The sequence below is a fragment of the Lichenostomus cassidix genome, chromosome 25, assembly GCF_008360975.1.
Source record: "Lichenostomus cassidix isolate B80296 chromosome 25, HeHo_3.0, whole genome shotgun sequence".
NCBI lineage: Eukaryota > Metazoa > Chordata > Aves > Passeriformes > Meliphagidae > Lichenostomus > Lichenostomus cassidix.
Window position 1 is genome coordinate 3,876,959 of NC_139505.1, and position 17,002 is coordinate 3,893,960.

General features: G+C 47.6%; 1 protein-coding gene across 4 annotated transcripts in view; it reads left to right on the forward strand.

The window, feature by feature from the left end:
• LOC146427376 (uncharacterized) overlaps window positions 1–14,323 on the forward strand; it is a 44,534-nt gene extending 30,211 nt beyond the window's left edge. For 2 of the 4 annotated variants that reach the window (XM_085082644.1, XM_085082643.1), the window contains 6 exons: window positions 1,788–1,812; window positions 2,353–3,675; window positions 6,910–7,002; window positions 9,961–10,130; window positions 11,791–11,974; window positions 13,897–14,323. In XM_085082644.1, the coding sequence (XP_084938770.1) occupies window positions 1,788–1,812; window positions 2,353–3,675; window positions 6,910–7,002; window positions 9,961–10,130; window positions 11,791–11,974; window positions 13,897–13,913 (1,812 nt within the window). In that variant the 3' untranslated portion in view covers window positions 13,914–14,323. The remainder of the gene's footprint in view (window positions 1–1,787; window positions 1,813–2,352; window positions 3,676–6,909; window positions 7,003–9,960; window positions 10,131–11,790; window positions 11,975–13,896) is intronic. The other 2 variants (XM_085082646.1, XM_085082645.1) reach the window with 1 other exon arrangement.
• Window positions 14,324–17,002: the final 2,679 nt, after the last annotated feature.

Sequence of the window (17,002 nt, forward strand, 5' to 3'; positions counted from 1 at the left end):
TTGTGGGAATTAATTGTGGGACTTGTGGGAATTGGGGGGATTGGGGGAATTAATTGTGGGAATTAATTGTGGGAACTGTAGGAATTGTGGGAATTAATTGGGGGGATTAATTGGGGGAATTAATTGGGGGAATTGGGGGGGATTGTGGGAATTGTGAGAATTGGGGGAATTAATTGTGGGAATTAATTGTGGGAATTGGGGGAATTATTTGTGGAGATTGGGGTGACCCTGCTGTCCCCATGGTGACATTGGGGTGACCCTGCTGTCCCCATGGTGACACTGCTGTCCCTGTGGGTGACACTGCCATCCCATGGTGACCGCTGTCCCAGGGTGACCCTGCTGTCCCCATGGTGACATTGCTGTCCCCTGCTGTCCCCCAGGCTGTCCCTGGCAGACCCCTCGGTGTCCCCAGTGCTCTCCCGCAGCTCTGCAGCTCAGCCAGGGGCTGAGGAGTGTTCCTTGGGTATGGATGGTGCTGTCACCTCCTGTCACCTTCTGTCACCTCCTGTCACCTTCTGTCACCTCCTGGTACCTTCTGTCACCTCCTGTCACCCCCTGGCACCTCCTGGCACCTCCTGTCACCTCCTGTCACCTTCTGGCACCTCCTATCACCTCCTGTCACCTTCTGTCACCTCCTGTCACCTCCCGTCACCTCCTGTCACCTCCTGTCACCTCCTGTCACCTCCTGTCACCTCCTGTCACCTTCTGGCACCTCCCTTCACGTCCTGTCCCCATTCTTGTCCTCTCTTTGTCCCATTTCCATTCCATTCCCCATTCCCATATTGCCATTCCCTTCCTGTCCTTGTCCTTGTCCCTGTGCCCATCTCTGTCCCATTCCTGTCCCAATCCCATTATTGCCATTATTCCTATTATTCCCATTCCCATTATTCCCATTCCCGTTTCCATTCCCATCCCATTCCCATAATTCCCATTATTCCCATTATTCCCATTATTTCCATAATCCCAATTCCCATTATTCCCATTATTTCCATAATCCCCATTCCCATTATTCCCATTATTCCCATTATTTCCATTATTCCCATTATTTCCATAATCCCAATTCCCATAATTCCCATAATTCCCATAATTCCCATTCCTATCCCAATCCCATCCCCACCCCATTCCCATTCCATTCCCATTCCTGTTTCCATTCCCATTCTTCCCATCATTTCCATAATTCCCATTATTCCTATTCCCATCCCAATCCCATCCATTCCCATTCCCGTAATTCCCAAATTCCCATTATTCCCAATCCCATTCCCACTCCATTCCCATTCCCATAATTCTCATAATTCCCATTATTCCCATTCCCATCCCAACCCCATTCCCACTCCATTCCCATTCCCATTATTCCCACACTCCCATATTCCCATTATTCTCATTATTCCCATTATTCTCATAATTCCCAATCCCATTCCCACAATTCTCATCATTCCCATTATTCCCATCATTCCCAATCCCATCCCATCCCATTCCCATCACTCCCCTCCTGTCCCCAAAGCCACTTTCAGCCCCAATCCCCTTTTCCCACAGCTGACAGCGATGACCCCAACGATGACCCCAATGATGACCCCAATGACCCCAATAATGACCCCAACGATGACCCCAATGATGACCTCAATGACCCCAATGACCCCAATGACCCTGATGACCTCACCAGAAGGGACAAAGCCCCGGAGGAGCCAGGAGGACACCGTGGGGACATCCCTGGGGACATCTCTGGGGACATCCCTGGGGACATCCCTGGGGACATCCCTGTCCCCTTCCCGCTGGCCACACCCCCCGCCCTGGCCGAGGCTGCGCTGGACGATGGTGAGGCTGAGGGGAATCCGGGAATTCCTGGGCTGGGAAAACCCCAAATTTCCCAATTTTCATTCTTCCATTTCCTCAGGAAAACCCCAAATCCCCAATTTTCCTCTCTCCGTTTCCCATTCCCTTGGAAAAACCCAAATTTCCCAATTTTCATCCTTCCATTTCCTTGGGAAAACCCCAAAATCCCCATTTTTTCCATTTCCTTGGGAAAACCCCAAAATCCCCATTTTTTCCATTTCCCATTCCCTTTGGCAAACCCCAAATCCCATTTTTCCATTTCCTTGGGAAACCCCAAAATCCCCATTTTTTCCATTTCCCATTCCCTCTGGCAAACCCCCAAATCCCATTTTTCCATTTCCTTGGGAAAACCCCAAAATCCCCATTTCCCCTTCCCTTTGGCAAACCCCAAAATCCCATTTCCCATTCCCTTTGGCAAACCCGAAATCCCATTTTTCCATTTCCTTGGGAAAACCCCAAAACCCCCATTTTTTCCATTTCCTCTGCAAACCCCAAAATCCCATTTTTCCATCCCAATCCCAGTGGACACTCTCCGCTTCCTGCTGCTCCGGAGGCTCCGGCCGGGCCGTGACCCCGAGAATCCCAAAAATCCCGAAAATCCCCAAAATCCCGAAAATCCCGAGGATGACGTCACCCCCACGCCCTCCGGACACGGCTGGGAATCCGGGATGTCCGGCCGGGAATTCCCAATGTCCAGCCGGGAATTCCCAATGTCCTCTGAGGATTCCAGGATGTCCAGTCAGGAATTCCCAATGTCCAGTGAGAACTCCAGGATATCCAGTGAGAATTCCAGGATGTCCAGTCGGGAATTCCCGATGTCCAGTCAGAAATTCCCAATGTCCAGTCAGGAATTCCCAATGTCCAGTCAGGATTCCAGGATGTCCAGTCAGGAATTCCCAAAGTCCAGTCAGGAATTCCCAATGTCCACTGAAGATTCCAGGATGTCCAGTGAGAATTCCAGGATGTCCAGTCGGGAATTCCCAACGTCCAGTCGGGATTTGCCGATGTCCAGCGAGGATTCTGGGCTATCCAGCCGGGAATTCCCAATGTCCAGTCAGGAATTCCCAGTGTCCACTGAAGATTCCAGGATATCCAGCCGGGAATTCCCAATGTCCAGTCAAGAATTCCCAATGTCCAGCCGGGATTTGCCGACGTCCAGTGAGAATTCCAGGATGTCCAGTGAGAATTCCAGGATGTCCAGCCGGGAATTCCCAATGTCCAGTCAGGACTCGGCGATGTCCAGTCGGGAATTCCCAATGTCCAGTGAGAATTCCAGGATGTCCAGTCGGGAATTCCCAATGTCCAGTGAGAATTCCAGGATGTCCAGTCGGGAATTCCCAATGTCCAGTCGGGAATTCCCGATGTCCAGTCGGGATTTGAGTTGGGATTCTCCCATGGCTGGCTGGGATTCCGGGATGTCCAGTCGGGAATCAGCAACGTCCAGTCGGAATTCCGGGATGTCCAGTCAAGATTCCGGGATGTCCAGTCGGGAATTCCCGTTGTCCAGTCAGGATTTCAGGATGTCCAGCCAGGATTTTGGGATGTCCAGTCAAGATTTCGGGATGTCCAGTGGGAATTCTGGGATGTCCAACCGGGATTTCGGGATGTCCAGTCAGGATTTTGGGAAGTCCAGTCAGGATTTTGGGAAGTCCAGTCGGGAATCAGCAACATCCAGTCGGAATTCCGGGAGGTCCAGTCAGGATTTTGGGATGTCCAGTCGGGATTTCGGGATGTCCAGTCGGGATTTCGGGATGTCCAGTGGGAATTCCGGGATGTCCAGTGGGAATTTTCCGATGTCCAGCCAGGAAGGATGTGAACCCAATGGGATCCAAATCGTCCGGAAAGGTAAAGGGAGAGAGAATTATTTGGGAAATTTGGGTGGAATTTGGGGGAATTTGGGGGAATTTGAGGGGAATTTGGGGCAGGATTGGGATGGGATTTGTGTTGGGATTTGGGGCAATTTGGGGGAATTTGGGGTGTGACTTAGGCTGGATTTGGGGGAAATTGGGATGGGATTTGGGTTTGGATTTGGGAGAATTTGGGGGGAATTTGGGTGGAAATTGGGGAAATTTGGGTGAAATTTGGGGGAATTTGGGTGGAATTTGGTGTTATTTGGGTTGGAATTTGGGATGGGATTTAGTGGAATTAGGGGGAATTTGAGGGAATTTGGGTTGGGATTTGGGTTGGGATTTGGGGTGGAATTTGGGGGAAATTTGGGATGGGATTTGGGTTGAGATTTGGGGGTGATTTAGGGGAGGATTTGGGTTGGGATTTGGGGTAGATTTGGGTTGGGAATTTGGGATGGGATTTGGGTGGATTTGGGGTCAGAAGTGACAGGGATTCCCTGCTCTGCCCAATCTGATCCTGCTGGGATTTGGGATTTGGGATTTGGGATTTGGGATTTGGCATTTGGCATTTGGGATTCGGGATTTGGGATTTGGGATTTGGGATTTGGGATCTCATTCCCTGCTGGCATTTGGGATTTGGGATTTGGGATTTGGGATTTGGGATTTGGGATTCAGGATTTGGGATTTGGGATCTCATTCCCTGCTGGCATTTGGGATTTGGGATTATCTCATTCCCTGCTCCTTTTTGGGATCAAAGGTTTCCTTTCCTGTTTCTTGCTGGGATTTGGGATTTCATTCCCAGATTTGGGGTTTCATTCCTGATTTGGGGTCACATTCCCAGATTTGGGGTTTCCTTCCCTGCCCACTCCTGGATTTGGGGTTTCCTTCGCTGCTGGGTGCTGATTTTGGGTCCAAATTTGGGGTTTTGAGTTCTGATTTTGGGTCCAAATTTGGGATTTCTGGTGCTGATTTTGGGTCCAGATTTGGGATTTTGGGTTCTGATTTGGGGTTTTGGGTGCTAATTTTGGGTCCAAATTTGGGGTTTTGGGGCTAATTTTGGGTCCCAATTTGGGATTTTGGGTGCTGATTTTGGGTGCTAATTTTGGGTCCCAATTTGGGGTTTTGGGTCCAAATTTTGGGTGCTGCTTTGGGATTTCGGGTGCTGATTTTGGGTCCAATTTGGGGTTTTGGGTGTTGATTTCTGGCGCTAATTTTGGGTCCCAATTTGGGATTCTGGTTGCTGATTTTGGGTCCAGATTTGGGATTTTGGGTGCTAATTTTGGTTCCCAAACTGGGGTTTTGGGGCTAATTTTGGGTGCTAATTTCGGGATTTTGGGTCCAAATTTTGGATGCTAATTTGGGGTTCTGATTTGGGGTTTTGGGTGCAAATTTTGGGTCCCAATTTGGGGTTTTGGGTGCTAATTTGGGGTTCTGGATGCTAATTTTGGGGTTCTGATTTGGGATTTTGGGTCCAAGTTTGGGATTTTGGGTGCTAATTTCAGATGTTGATTTCAGATGTTGATTTTGGGTGCTAATTAATCAATTTTTTTGTGCTAATTTCGGGTGCTAATTAATTTCGGGTTGCTAATTTCGGGTGCTGATTTGGGGTACTTTGGGGTGTTGATTTCGGCTGCTAATTAATTAATTTTTGGTGCTAATTAATTTCGGGTGCCAGTTCGTTTCGGGTGCTGATTTGGGGTGCTAATTAATGAATTTTGGGTGCTAATTAATGAATTTGGGGATGCTAATTAACTAACTTTGGGTGCCAATTAATGAAGTTTGGGTGCTAATTAACAAATTTGGGGTGCTAATTAATGAGTTGGGTGTTAATTACTGAATAATTTTGGGTGCCAATTAACTAACTTTGGGTACCAATGAGTGAATTTTGGGTGCTAATTAATGAATTTTGGGTGCCAATTAACAAACTGGGTGCTAATTAAGGCGTTGGGAGCTAATGAATGGAAAATTGTGGGTGCCAATTAATTAATTGGGTGCTAATTAACGGATTTTGGGTGCCAATTAACTAAATTTGGGTGCCAATTAACTAATTGGATGCTAATTAATGGATTGTGGGTTCCAATTAACAGATTGGGTGCTAATTAACAAGTTTTGGGTGCCAATTAACAGCTAATTGTGGGTGCCAATTAACTAATTGGGTGCTAATTAACGAATTTTGGGTGCTAATTAACTTATTGGGTGCTAATGAATGAATAATTTTGGGTGCCAATTAACAAGTTGTGGGTGCCAATTAACGGCTAATTGTGGGTGCCAATTAACTAATTGGGTGCTAATTAACAGATTGTGGGTGCTAATTAGTGGCTAACTGTGGGTGCCAATTAACTAATTGGTTGCTAATTAACGGATTTGGGTGCCAATTAACTAATTGGGTGCTAATGAATGGATACTTTTGGGCGCCAATTAACAGATTGGGTGCTAATTAACGAATTTTGGGTGCTAATTAATGGATTTTGTGTGCTAATTAACTAATTTTGGGTGCAAATTACCGGCTAACTGTGGGTGCCAATTAACTAATTGGGTGCTAATTAACGAATTTTGGGTGCTAATTAACGAATTTTGGGTGCTAATTACCAAGCTGGGTGCTAATGAATGGATAACTTTGGGTGCCAATTAACTGATTGGGTGCTAATTAACGAATTTTGGTTGCTAATTAACGGATTTTGGGTGCTAATTAACTTATTGGGTGCTAATGAGTGGATAATTTTGGGTGCTAATTAATGAATTTTGGTTTCTAATTAACGAATTTTGGGTGCTAATTACCAAGCTGGGTGCTAATGAATGGATAATTTTGGGTGCCAATTAACAGATTGGGTGCTAATTAACGAATTTTGGGTGCCAATTAACTAATTGGGTGCTAATTAACAATTTCTGGGTGCTAATTAACAAGCTGGATGCTAATTAATGGATAATTTTGGGTGCCAATTAACAGTTTGGGTGCCAATTAACGGATTTGGGTGCTAATTACCGGCTAATTGTGGGTGCCAATTAACTAATTGGGTGCTAATTAACAAATTTTGGGTGCCAATTAACAGCTTGGGTGCTAATTAATGGAGAATTTTGGGTGCCAATTAACTAATTGGGTGCTAATTAATGAACTTTGGGTGCTAATTAACGAATTTTGGTTGCTAATTAACAAGCTGGGTGCTAATGAATGGATAATTGTGGGTGCCAATTAACTAATTGGGTGCTAATTACCCCCGGGGGCGGGGCTCAGCCCAGGAGGAGGGGCCAGCGCAGGCCACGCCCCCGAGGGGCTGCAGCCAATCAGAGCGCGAGCTGCGGGGAGGAGGCGGAGCCAAGGCCGAGGGTAACGAGCCCCTCCCCCACCCTGACCCTGCCCCCAAAAATGGCCAAAAAATCCCAAAAATGGCCAAAAAATCCCAAAAATGGCCAAAAATCCCAAAAATTGGTCAGGAAATCCTAAAAATTGTCTGAAAAACTCCAAAAGTTGTCTGAAAAAACCTAAAAAATGGTCCAAAAACAAAAAAAATGGCCAAAAAAATCCCAAAAATTGGTCAGGAAATCCCAAAAATTGTCTGAAAAACCCCAAAAGTTGTCTGAAAAAACCTAAAAAATGGTCCAAAACCCAAAAAAAAGGCCAAAAAAATCCCAAAAATTGGTCTGAAAAACCTAAAAAATGGTCAGGAAATCCCAAAAAATGATCTGAAAATCCCAAAAAATTGGTCTGAAAAACCCAAAAGTTGTCTGAAAAAACCTAAAAAATGGTCCAAAAACCCAAAAAATGGCCAAAAAATCCCAAAAATTGGTCTGAAAATCCCAAAAATTGGTCTGAAAACCCCAAAAGTTGTCTGAAAAAACCTAAAAAATGGTCCAAAAACCCAAAAAATGGCCAAAAAATCCCAAAAATTGGTCAGGAAATCCCAAAAATTGGTCTGAAAACCCCAAAAGTTGTCTGAAAAAACCTAAAAAATGGTCCAAAAACCCAAAAAATGGCCAAAAAATCCCATAAATTGGTCTGAAAACCCCAAAAGTTGGTGTGAAAAATACAAAAAAGGGTCAAGAAATCCCAAAAATAGTCACGAAACCCCCAAAAAAATGGACAAAAAAATCCCCAAAAATGGACAGGAAATCCCAAAAATGGCCAAAAAATCCCAAAAATTGGTGTGAAAACCCCAAAAGTTGGTGTGAAAAATACAAAAAATGGTCAAGAAATCCCAAAAATTGGTCAGGAAATCCCAAAAATTGGTGTGAAAATCCAAAAATTAGTCAGGAAATCCCAAAAAATGGTCCAAAAACCAAAAAAAAGGCCAAAAAATCCCAAAAATTGGTGTGAAAATCCAAAAAAATTGGTGTGAAAAACCCAAAAAATGGTCAGGAAATCCCAAAAAATGATCAGGAAAACTCAAAAAATTGGCTGAAAAAACAAAAAATGGCCAAAAAATCCCAAAAATTGGTGTGAAAACCCTGAAAAATGGTCAGGAAATCCCAAAAAATGGTCTGAAAAACCTAAAAAATGGGTTGAAACCCCAAAAATATGGTCAAGAAATCCCAAAAAATGATCAGGAAAACTCAAAAAATTGGCTGATAAACAAAAAAAAGGTAATGAAATCCCAAAAAATGATCTGAAAAACCTAAAAAATGGGCAAAAAATCCCAAAAATTGGTCTGAAAAACCAAAATAATGGACAGGAAATCCCAAAAAATGGCCTGAAAAAACCAAAAATGGCCAAAAAATTCCAAAAATTGGTCTGAAAACCAAAAAAATTGGTCTGAAAATCCTAAAAATGGTCAGGAAATCCCAAAAATGGCCAAAAAAATCCCAAAAACTTGGTCATGGAAACCTAAAAATTGTCATGAAAAACCCCAAAATGGCCTGAAAACCCCAAAAATGGCCAAAAATCCCAAAAATTGGTGTGAAAATCCTAAAAATTGGTCTGAAAATCCCAAAAAATGGTGTGAAAACCCCCAAAAAATGGTTTGAAAAACCTATAAAGTGGCGTGAAAAATACAAAAAATGGTCAAGAAATTAAAAAAAAAAAAAAATCATGAAAACCCCAAAAATGGCCAAAAAATCCCAAAAAAGTGGTCTGAAAATCCCAAAAATTGGTCTGAAAAACCAAAAAATGGTCACGAAATCCCAAAAATCGTCATGAAAACCGAAGAAATGATCAGGAAACCCCAAAAATGGTTGTGAAAACCCCCAAAATGGTCACTAAATCCCAAAAAAATGGCCTGAAAACCCGAAAAATGGACTTGAAATGCCAAAAATAGTCAGGAAAACCCAAAAATGGCCTGAAAACCCCAAAAACTGGCCATGAAATCCCAAAAAATTGCCCTAAAATCCCCAGAAATGGCCCCGAAAAACCCCAAAAGCGACAGCAAATCCCCAAAAAGCCACCAAAACCTCACCCCGAGGTGTCCCCAAAGGCCACCAAGACCCCCTGAGGGCCACCAAGACCCCAGAAAGGCCACCAAGACCCTCGAGAAGTCCCCAAGTGTCCCCAAAGGCCACCAAGGGCCACCAAGACCCCAAAAGTGCCACCCAATCCCTCTGTGAAACCCCCGAGGTGTCCCCAAAGGCCACCAAGACCCTCGACAAGTCCCCAGAGGTCCCCAAGGGCCACCAAGACCCCCTGAGGGCCACCAAATCCCTCTTTGAGACCCTGGAGGTGTCACCAAAGGCCACCAAGACCCCCTGAGGGCCACCAAGACCCCAAAAGTGCCACCAAATCCCCCTTTGAGACCCCCGAGGTGTCCCCAAAGGCCACCAAGACCCTCAGGAAGTCCCCAAGTGTCCCCAAAGGGCCACCAAGACCCCAAAAAGGCCACCAAATCCCTCTTCGAGACCCCCGAGGTGTCCCCAAAGGCCACCAAGACCCTCAGGAAGTCCCCAGAGGTCCCCAAGGGCCACCAAGACCCCCTAAGGGCCACCAAAACCCCAAAAGAGCCACCAAGACCCTTGAGAAGTCCCCAGAGGTCCCCAAAGGCCACCAAGCCCCCAAAAAGGCCACCAAATCTCTCTTCGAGACCCCCGAGGTGTCCCCAAAGGCCACCAAGACCCTCAGGAAGTCCCCAAGTGTCCCCAAAGGCCACCAAGACCCCAAAAGGGCCACCAAATCCCTCCATGTGTCCCCAGAAAGGCCACCAAGACCCCCTGAGGGCCACCAGGACCCCAAAAGAGCCACCAAGACCCTTGAGAAGTCCCCAGAGGTCCCCAAAGGCCACCAAAACCCCAAAAAGGCCACCAAGCCCCCCAAAAGGCCACCAAGGCCCAGTGGCAATGTCCCCTCTGTCCCTTTTTGCAGGGAACTGTTTCTACCTGAGCCTCCCCCAGAGGAAGTGTCCCCAAGGCCACCCTGAGCCGCCCAGGGGACAGCCTGGGGACAGCCTGGGGGACACTGGGGACACGGCTGGGGACACGGAGCTGATCCTGGGGACACTGGAGGGGCTGAGGGGGAAACTGCAGCGGCTGAGGGTGAGTGACTGTGGGGACACTGGGGACATTGGTGGGGACATTGATGGAGACATTGATGGGGACAGTGGGGATATTGGAGACATTGGGGATATTTGGGGACATTGGTGGGGACAGTGGGGACCTCAGGGTTATTGGGGACATTGGGGATAATGGGGATATTGATAGGGATAATGGGGACATTGGGGACAGTGGGGACATTGGGGATATTGATAGGGATAATGGGGATAATGAGGACATTGGGGACATTGGGGACATGGAGGGGACAGTGGGGACAATGGGGATATTTGGGGATAATAGGGACATTGGGGATTTGGGGACTTTGTGGACATTGGGTATAATAGGGACATTGGGGACAATGGAGCTGTTTGGGACATTGGGGACAATGGGGACATGGAGGGGACAGTGGGGACATTGGGGATATTTGGGGATAATAGGGACATTGGGGATTTGGGGACATTGGGGACATTGGGGATTTGGGGACATTGATATGGATAATGGGGATAATGAGGACATTGGAGACATTGGGGACATTGATGGGGACATCAGGGACATTGGGGACATCGGGGATAATAGTGACATTGGGGACGTTGGGGATATTGATAGGGATAATGGGGATGTTGGGGACATTGGGGACACTGGGGACATTGATAGGGACATTGATAGGGATAATGGGGATGTTGGGGACATTGGGGATATTGGGAACATTGGGGATGTTGGGGACATTGGGGACATTGGGGACATTTGGGGATAATAGGGACAGCGGGGATTTGGGGACATTGGGGACATTGGGGACGTTGGGGACACTGATAGGGATAGTGGGGATAATGAGGACATTGGGGACATTGGGGATATTTGGGGATAACAGGGACAGCGGGGATTTGGGGACATTGGGGACATTGGGGACATTGGGAGAAACTGCACCGGCTGAGGGTGAGTGAGACACTGTGGGGACACTGGGGACATTGGTGGGGACATTGATGGGGACATTGATGGGGACAGTGGGGATAATAGGGATGTTGATAGGGATAATGGGGACATTGGGGACATTGATAGGGATAATGGCGATAATGAGGACATTGGGGACAGTGGGGATGTTGGGGACATTGGGGACATTGATAGGGACACTGGAGACAGTGGGGATATTTGGGGATAATAGGGACATTGGGGACAGTGGGGACATGGGGGATATTGGGGACATTGGGGACATTGACAGGGATAATGGGGATAATAAGGACATTGGGGACAGTGGGGATAATGGGGACATTGATAGGGATAATGGGGATGTTGGGGACTTTGGGGACATTGGAGATATTTGGGGATATTTGGGGATAATAGGGACATCAGGGACATTGGGGACATTGCGGGGAAACTGCACAGGCTGAGGGTGAGTGAGACCCTGATGGGGACAGTGGGGACATTGGGGACAGTGGGGACAGTGGGGATAAGGGGGGCAATGGGGACATTGGGGACATGGGGGGGTTGAGTTATTGGGGACATTAATGGGGACATTGGGGACAATGGAGATAATGGGGATAATAGGGGCATTGGGGGCAATTGGGGACATCAATTATGGGGTGTCACGGAGGGGACTTTGGGGTGTCACAGGGTGACATTGGGGGTGACCTCACGCTGTCCCCTCGCTGTCCCCTGCTGTCCCCAGGCCCTGGAAGTCACTCACTGGCGCCTGCTGCGCTCCCTGGGAGGGGACAGAGCCACCCCCGCTGTCCCCAGCCCTGTCCCCAGCCGTGTCCCCAATGTCCCCAATGTCCCCAAGGCCCCCGGGCGGGTCCCACCGAGCTGTGACAGAGCCCTGCGGGGACAGCGTGGGGACAGCGCTGGCACAGGTGAGACACCCTGATGTCCCCGTAGTGTCACCTCAGTGTCACCATTAGTGTCCCCTGAATGTCCCCTGCATGTCCCCATTAATGTCCCCAGCATATTCCATTATATGTTATATATTCCTTAATGTCCCCTCAATGTCCCCATTAATGTCCCCAAATGTCCCCATTAATGTCCCCAAATGTCCCCATTAATGTCCCTAATAATGTCCCCTGCATGTCCCCTTAATGTTCCTATTAATGTCCCCTGCATGTCCCCTGCATGTCCCCTCAATGTTCCTATTAATGTCCCCTGCATGTCCCCTCAATGTCCCCTCAATGTCCTATTAATGTCCCCTCAATGTCCCCATTAACGTCCCATTAATGTCCCCTTAATATCCCCTTGATTGTCCCTATTAATGTCCCCCAAGTGTCCCCATTACTGTCCACTGCATGTCCCCTGCATGACCCCAATAATGTGTCCCGCATGTCCCCTTCATATGCCCTTAATTGTCCCCATTAATGTCCCCTCAGTGTCCCCTGCATGACCCCATTAATGTCACCTGAGTGTCCCCTTAATGTCCCCTGCATGACCCCAATAATGTCCCATTAATATGCCCTTAATTGTCCCCAAGAATGTCCCCCAAGTGTCCCCATTACTGTCCCCTGCATGACCCCAATAATGTGTCCTGCATGTCCCCTTCATGTCCCCTCAGTATCCCCAATAATGTCCCCTGAATGTCCCTCTTAATGTCCCCATTTTCTCCATTATTTTCCCATTTCCCCCATTATTTCCCCCAGAATTTTCCCCATAATTCCTCCATAACTTCCCCATAATTTTCCCTATAATTCTCCCATTATTTCTCCATAATTCCCCATATAATTCTCCCATAATTCCCCCATAATTCCCCAATATTTCCCCACAAATTCCCCAATACTTCCCCCATAATTTCCCCATAATTTCCCCACTATTCCCCCATAATTCCCCATTTTCCCCAATATTTCCCATTATTCCCCACAATTCCCCCATATTTTCCCCAATTCCCCATAATTTCCCCATTTTTCCCCATAATTCCCCCACTATTTCCCCTATAATTTCCTGTTACATTCCCCATAATTCCCCACAATTCCCCATAATTCCCCCATTATTTCCCCATAATTTTCCCTATAATTCTCCCATTATTTCCCACAATTCCCCCATATTTTCCCCACAATTTCCCCATATTTTCCCCACTATTTTCCCCATAATTTCCCCATATTTTCCCCATAATTTCCCCATTTGTTCCCCATAATTTTCCCCATCATTTTTCCCATTATTCCCCCATAATTTCCCCATTTTTTTCTCATTATTCCCCCACTATTTCCCCAATAATTTCCTGTTACATTCCCCAATTCCCCCAATTCCCCATAAATTCCCCATAATTCCCCCATTATTTCCCATAATTTTCCTATAATTCTCCCATTATTTCCCCACAAATTCCCCAATATTTCCCCATTATTTTCCCCATAATTCCCCCATATATTTTCCCCATAATTTCCCCACCATTTCCCCAATAATTTCCCATCATTTTCCCCAATAATTCTCCATCATTTTTCCCATTTTTTCCCCCATATTTTCCCCATTTTTTCCCTGTTATTCCCCATTATTTTCCCCATTTTTCCCCACAATTTCCCCATTATTTTCCCCATAATTTCCCCATTTTTCCCCCATAATTTCCCCATTTTTTCCCATTTTTCCCCATTTTTCCCCCTATTTCCCCCATTTTTTCCCATTAATTTCCCCATTTTTCCCCATTAATTTCCCCATTTTTCCCCATTTTTTTCCCATTAATTTCCCCATAATTTCCCATTTTTTCCCCATTTTCCCCATTTTTCCCCATTAATTTCCCCATAATTTCCCCACAATTCCCATTCCCCATATTTTCCCCATATTTTCCCCTCTTTTCCAGGTCTCTCCCCCCTTTAGGGCCGGGTGGGGGATGGGCAGGAGCTCCTCCCCTCCCCCACCGCCCGGAATTCCCGCCGGATCCGGATCCTCTCGGGACAAATGCACTTTCTTGGGAATTCCCCCCAAAAAAACCCCAAAAAAACCCCAAAAAACCCCAAAATTCCTATAAATATGTATGTACGCCGCCCCTCCCCCACCCTGTAAATACCCCTCCCCCCCCCGGTGACAATCGGGGTCGCCCCTCCCCCCCCCAGGTGACAAGGTGACAATCGGGGTGGCCTGGGGGGGACAGAGACCCCAAATGCCCGAAAAATCCCCCAAATCCCCGGGGGGGCAGAAATATATATATTATATATAATAATAATAATAATTAATAATAATAATAATAATAATAATAATAGAGCCCAGTGGGGCTGGAAGAGGGAAAATTCCGGAATTTTGGAGTCGTTTTTTGGGGGAATTGGGGAGTTTGGGGGAGATTGGGATTTTGGGTTTGGGATAGATTTTAGGATTTGGGATTTTAGGATTTGGGATTTTGGATTTGGCAGAGTCCATAAATATATATATTATATATAATAATAGAGTCAGTGGGGCTGGAAGAGGGAAAATTCCTGAATTTTGGAGTCGTTTTTTGGGGGAATTGGGGATTTTGGGATTTGAGATTTTGGGATTATTTGTATTTTAGGATTTGGGATCCTGGAGGTCCTGGAGTGGTGGGAGGGATTTGGGATTTGGGGATTTGGGGATTTGGGATTTGGGATTTGGGGTTTGGGGTTTGGGGTTTGGGGATTTTGGGAATTGGGATTTTGGATCCTGGAGTGGTGGGAGGGATTTGGAATTTGGGATGGAGAAATTTGGGATTTTGCGATTTGGGATGGAGAAGTTTGGGATCCGGATTGTCCCCAATTCCTGCCTCTGCTGCGGTTTGTGTCCCCAAAGGTGTGACAATGTCCCCAGGGGTGTCCCAGTGTCCATCCCAGTGTCCATCCCAGTGTCCATCCCAGTGTCCTTGGTGTCCCCAGTGTCCATCCCAGTGTCCCCAATGTCCCAAATGTCCATCCCGGTGTCCCCAGTGTCCATCCCAGTGTCCATCCCAGTGTCCCCAATGTCCCCAACATCCCCAACGTCCATCCCAATGTCCATCCCAGTGTCCTTGGTGTCCCCAGTGTCCCTCAGGGTTGGGGTGTTCTGTGTCCCTGAATTGGGATGTCTTGTCCTCCCCACCTCTGCCTGTGTGACACACACACCTATACCTGTGTGACACACCTGTACACGTGTGCACACCTGTATGGATGACATACACACACCTGTACATGTGACACACCCATACCTGTCCCTGTCACGCACCTGTACATGTCACACACCTGTCCCTGAGCCACATCCATACCTGTACCTGTCACACACCTGTACCTGTGCCACACCTGCACACCCCTGTACACACCTGTCCGTCACACACACCCGTCCCTGTCACACACACCTGTACATGTGACACAAACACACCTGCACACGTGACACACATCTGTCCCTGTCACACCTGTACACGTGACACACCTGTGCCTGTGCCACCTGCACATCCACCTGTGTGACACACCTATCCGCGTGTGACACTCACACATGTACATGTGACACACACCTGTACCTGTCACACCTGTCCCTGTCACACACACCTCTGCCTGTCACACACCTGCACACACCTGTACACACTTGTACCTGTCACACCTATACATGTGACACACACCCACCTGTACCTGTGACACACCTGTACCTGTGACACACACCTGTATCTATCACACCTGTACATGTGACACACACCTGTACATGTGACACACACCTGTACATGTGACACACACCTGTACCTGTCACACCCATTCCTGTGACACACCTGTACCTGTCACACCTATACATGTGACACACACACCTGTACATGTGACACACCTGTACCTGTGACACACACCTGTATCTATCACACCTGTACATGTGACACACACCTGTACATGTGACACACACCTGTCCCTGTCACACCTGCACACGTGACACACCTGTCACCCATCTGTACATGTCACACACACCTGTACCTGTCACACACCTGTCCCTGTCACACCTGCACATGTGACACACCTGTGACACACCTGTCACCCACCTGTCCCCATGTCACACACACCTGTCCCTGTCACACCTGTACATGTGACACACACCTGTGACACACCTGTACACACCTGTACCTGTGACACACCTGTCACCCACCTGTACATGTCACACACACCTGTCCCTGTCACCCACCTGTACATGTCACACCTGTGACACACCTGTACACACCTGTACCTGTGACACACCTGTCACCCACCTGTACATGTCACACACACCTGTGACACACCTGTCCCCCACCTGTACATGTCACACACACCTGTACCTGTCACCCACCTGTACATGTCACACCTGTGACACACACGTGACACACCTGTACACGTCACACACACCTGTCCATGTCACACACCCGTCCCCATGTCACACACCTGTACCTGTCACACCTGTACACGTGACACACATGTCACACACACCTGTGACACACCTGGACACACCTGTGTCACACCCACCTGTCCCCCTCCCTCCCGGCTCCGCCCCATGACGTCACCAACATTTATTGTCACGGTTGCCATGGTTACACGGCGCTGGCAGTGTCGCTGCCCTCCTATCGCGACAGCACCAACCCTATCGCGACAGCGCCACCCCTATCGCGACAGCGCCACCCCTATCGCGACAGAACGGCGCGGCGACAGCGCGGGAGGGAGGGCGGGGCAAGGGGCGGGGCGTGCCGGGCTGGCGACAGGCGACAGAGGGGACGCGGCTGTCACCCCCATTGTCCCAAAATCCCGCAGATTGTCCCCAAAATCCCGAAGATTTTTTCCCCAAATCCTGAGTTTTCCCCCCCAAATCGCGATTTTTTTCCCCCCAAATTGCGATTTTTTTCCTCCTCAAATCCCGAAGTTTTCTTCAAATCCTGAAATTTTCGTCAAATCCCAAACTTTTCCCCCAAATCCCGAAGATTTTTTTCCCCAAATCATGATTTTTTTTCCCCAAATTCAGATTTTTTTCCCCCAGATTGCAAT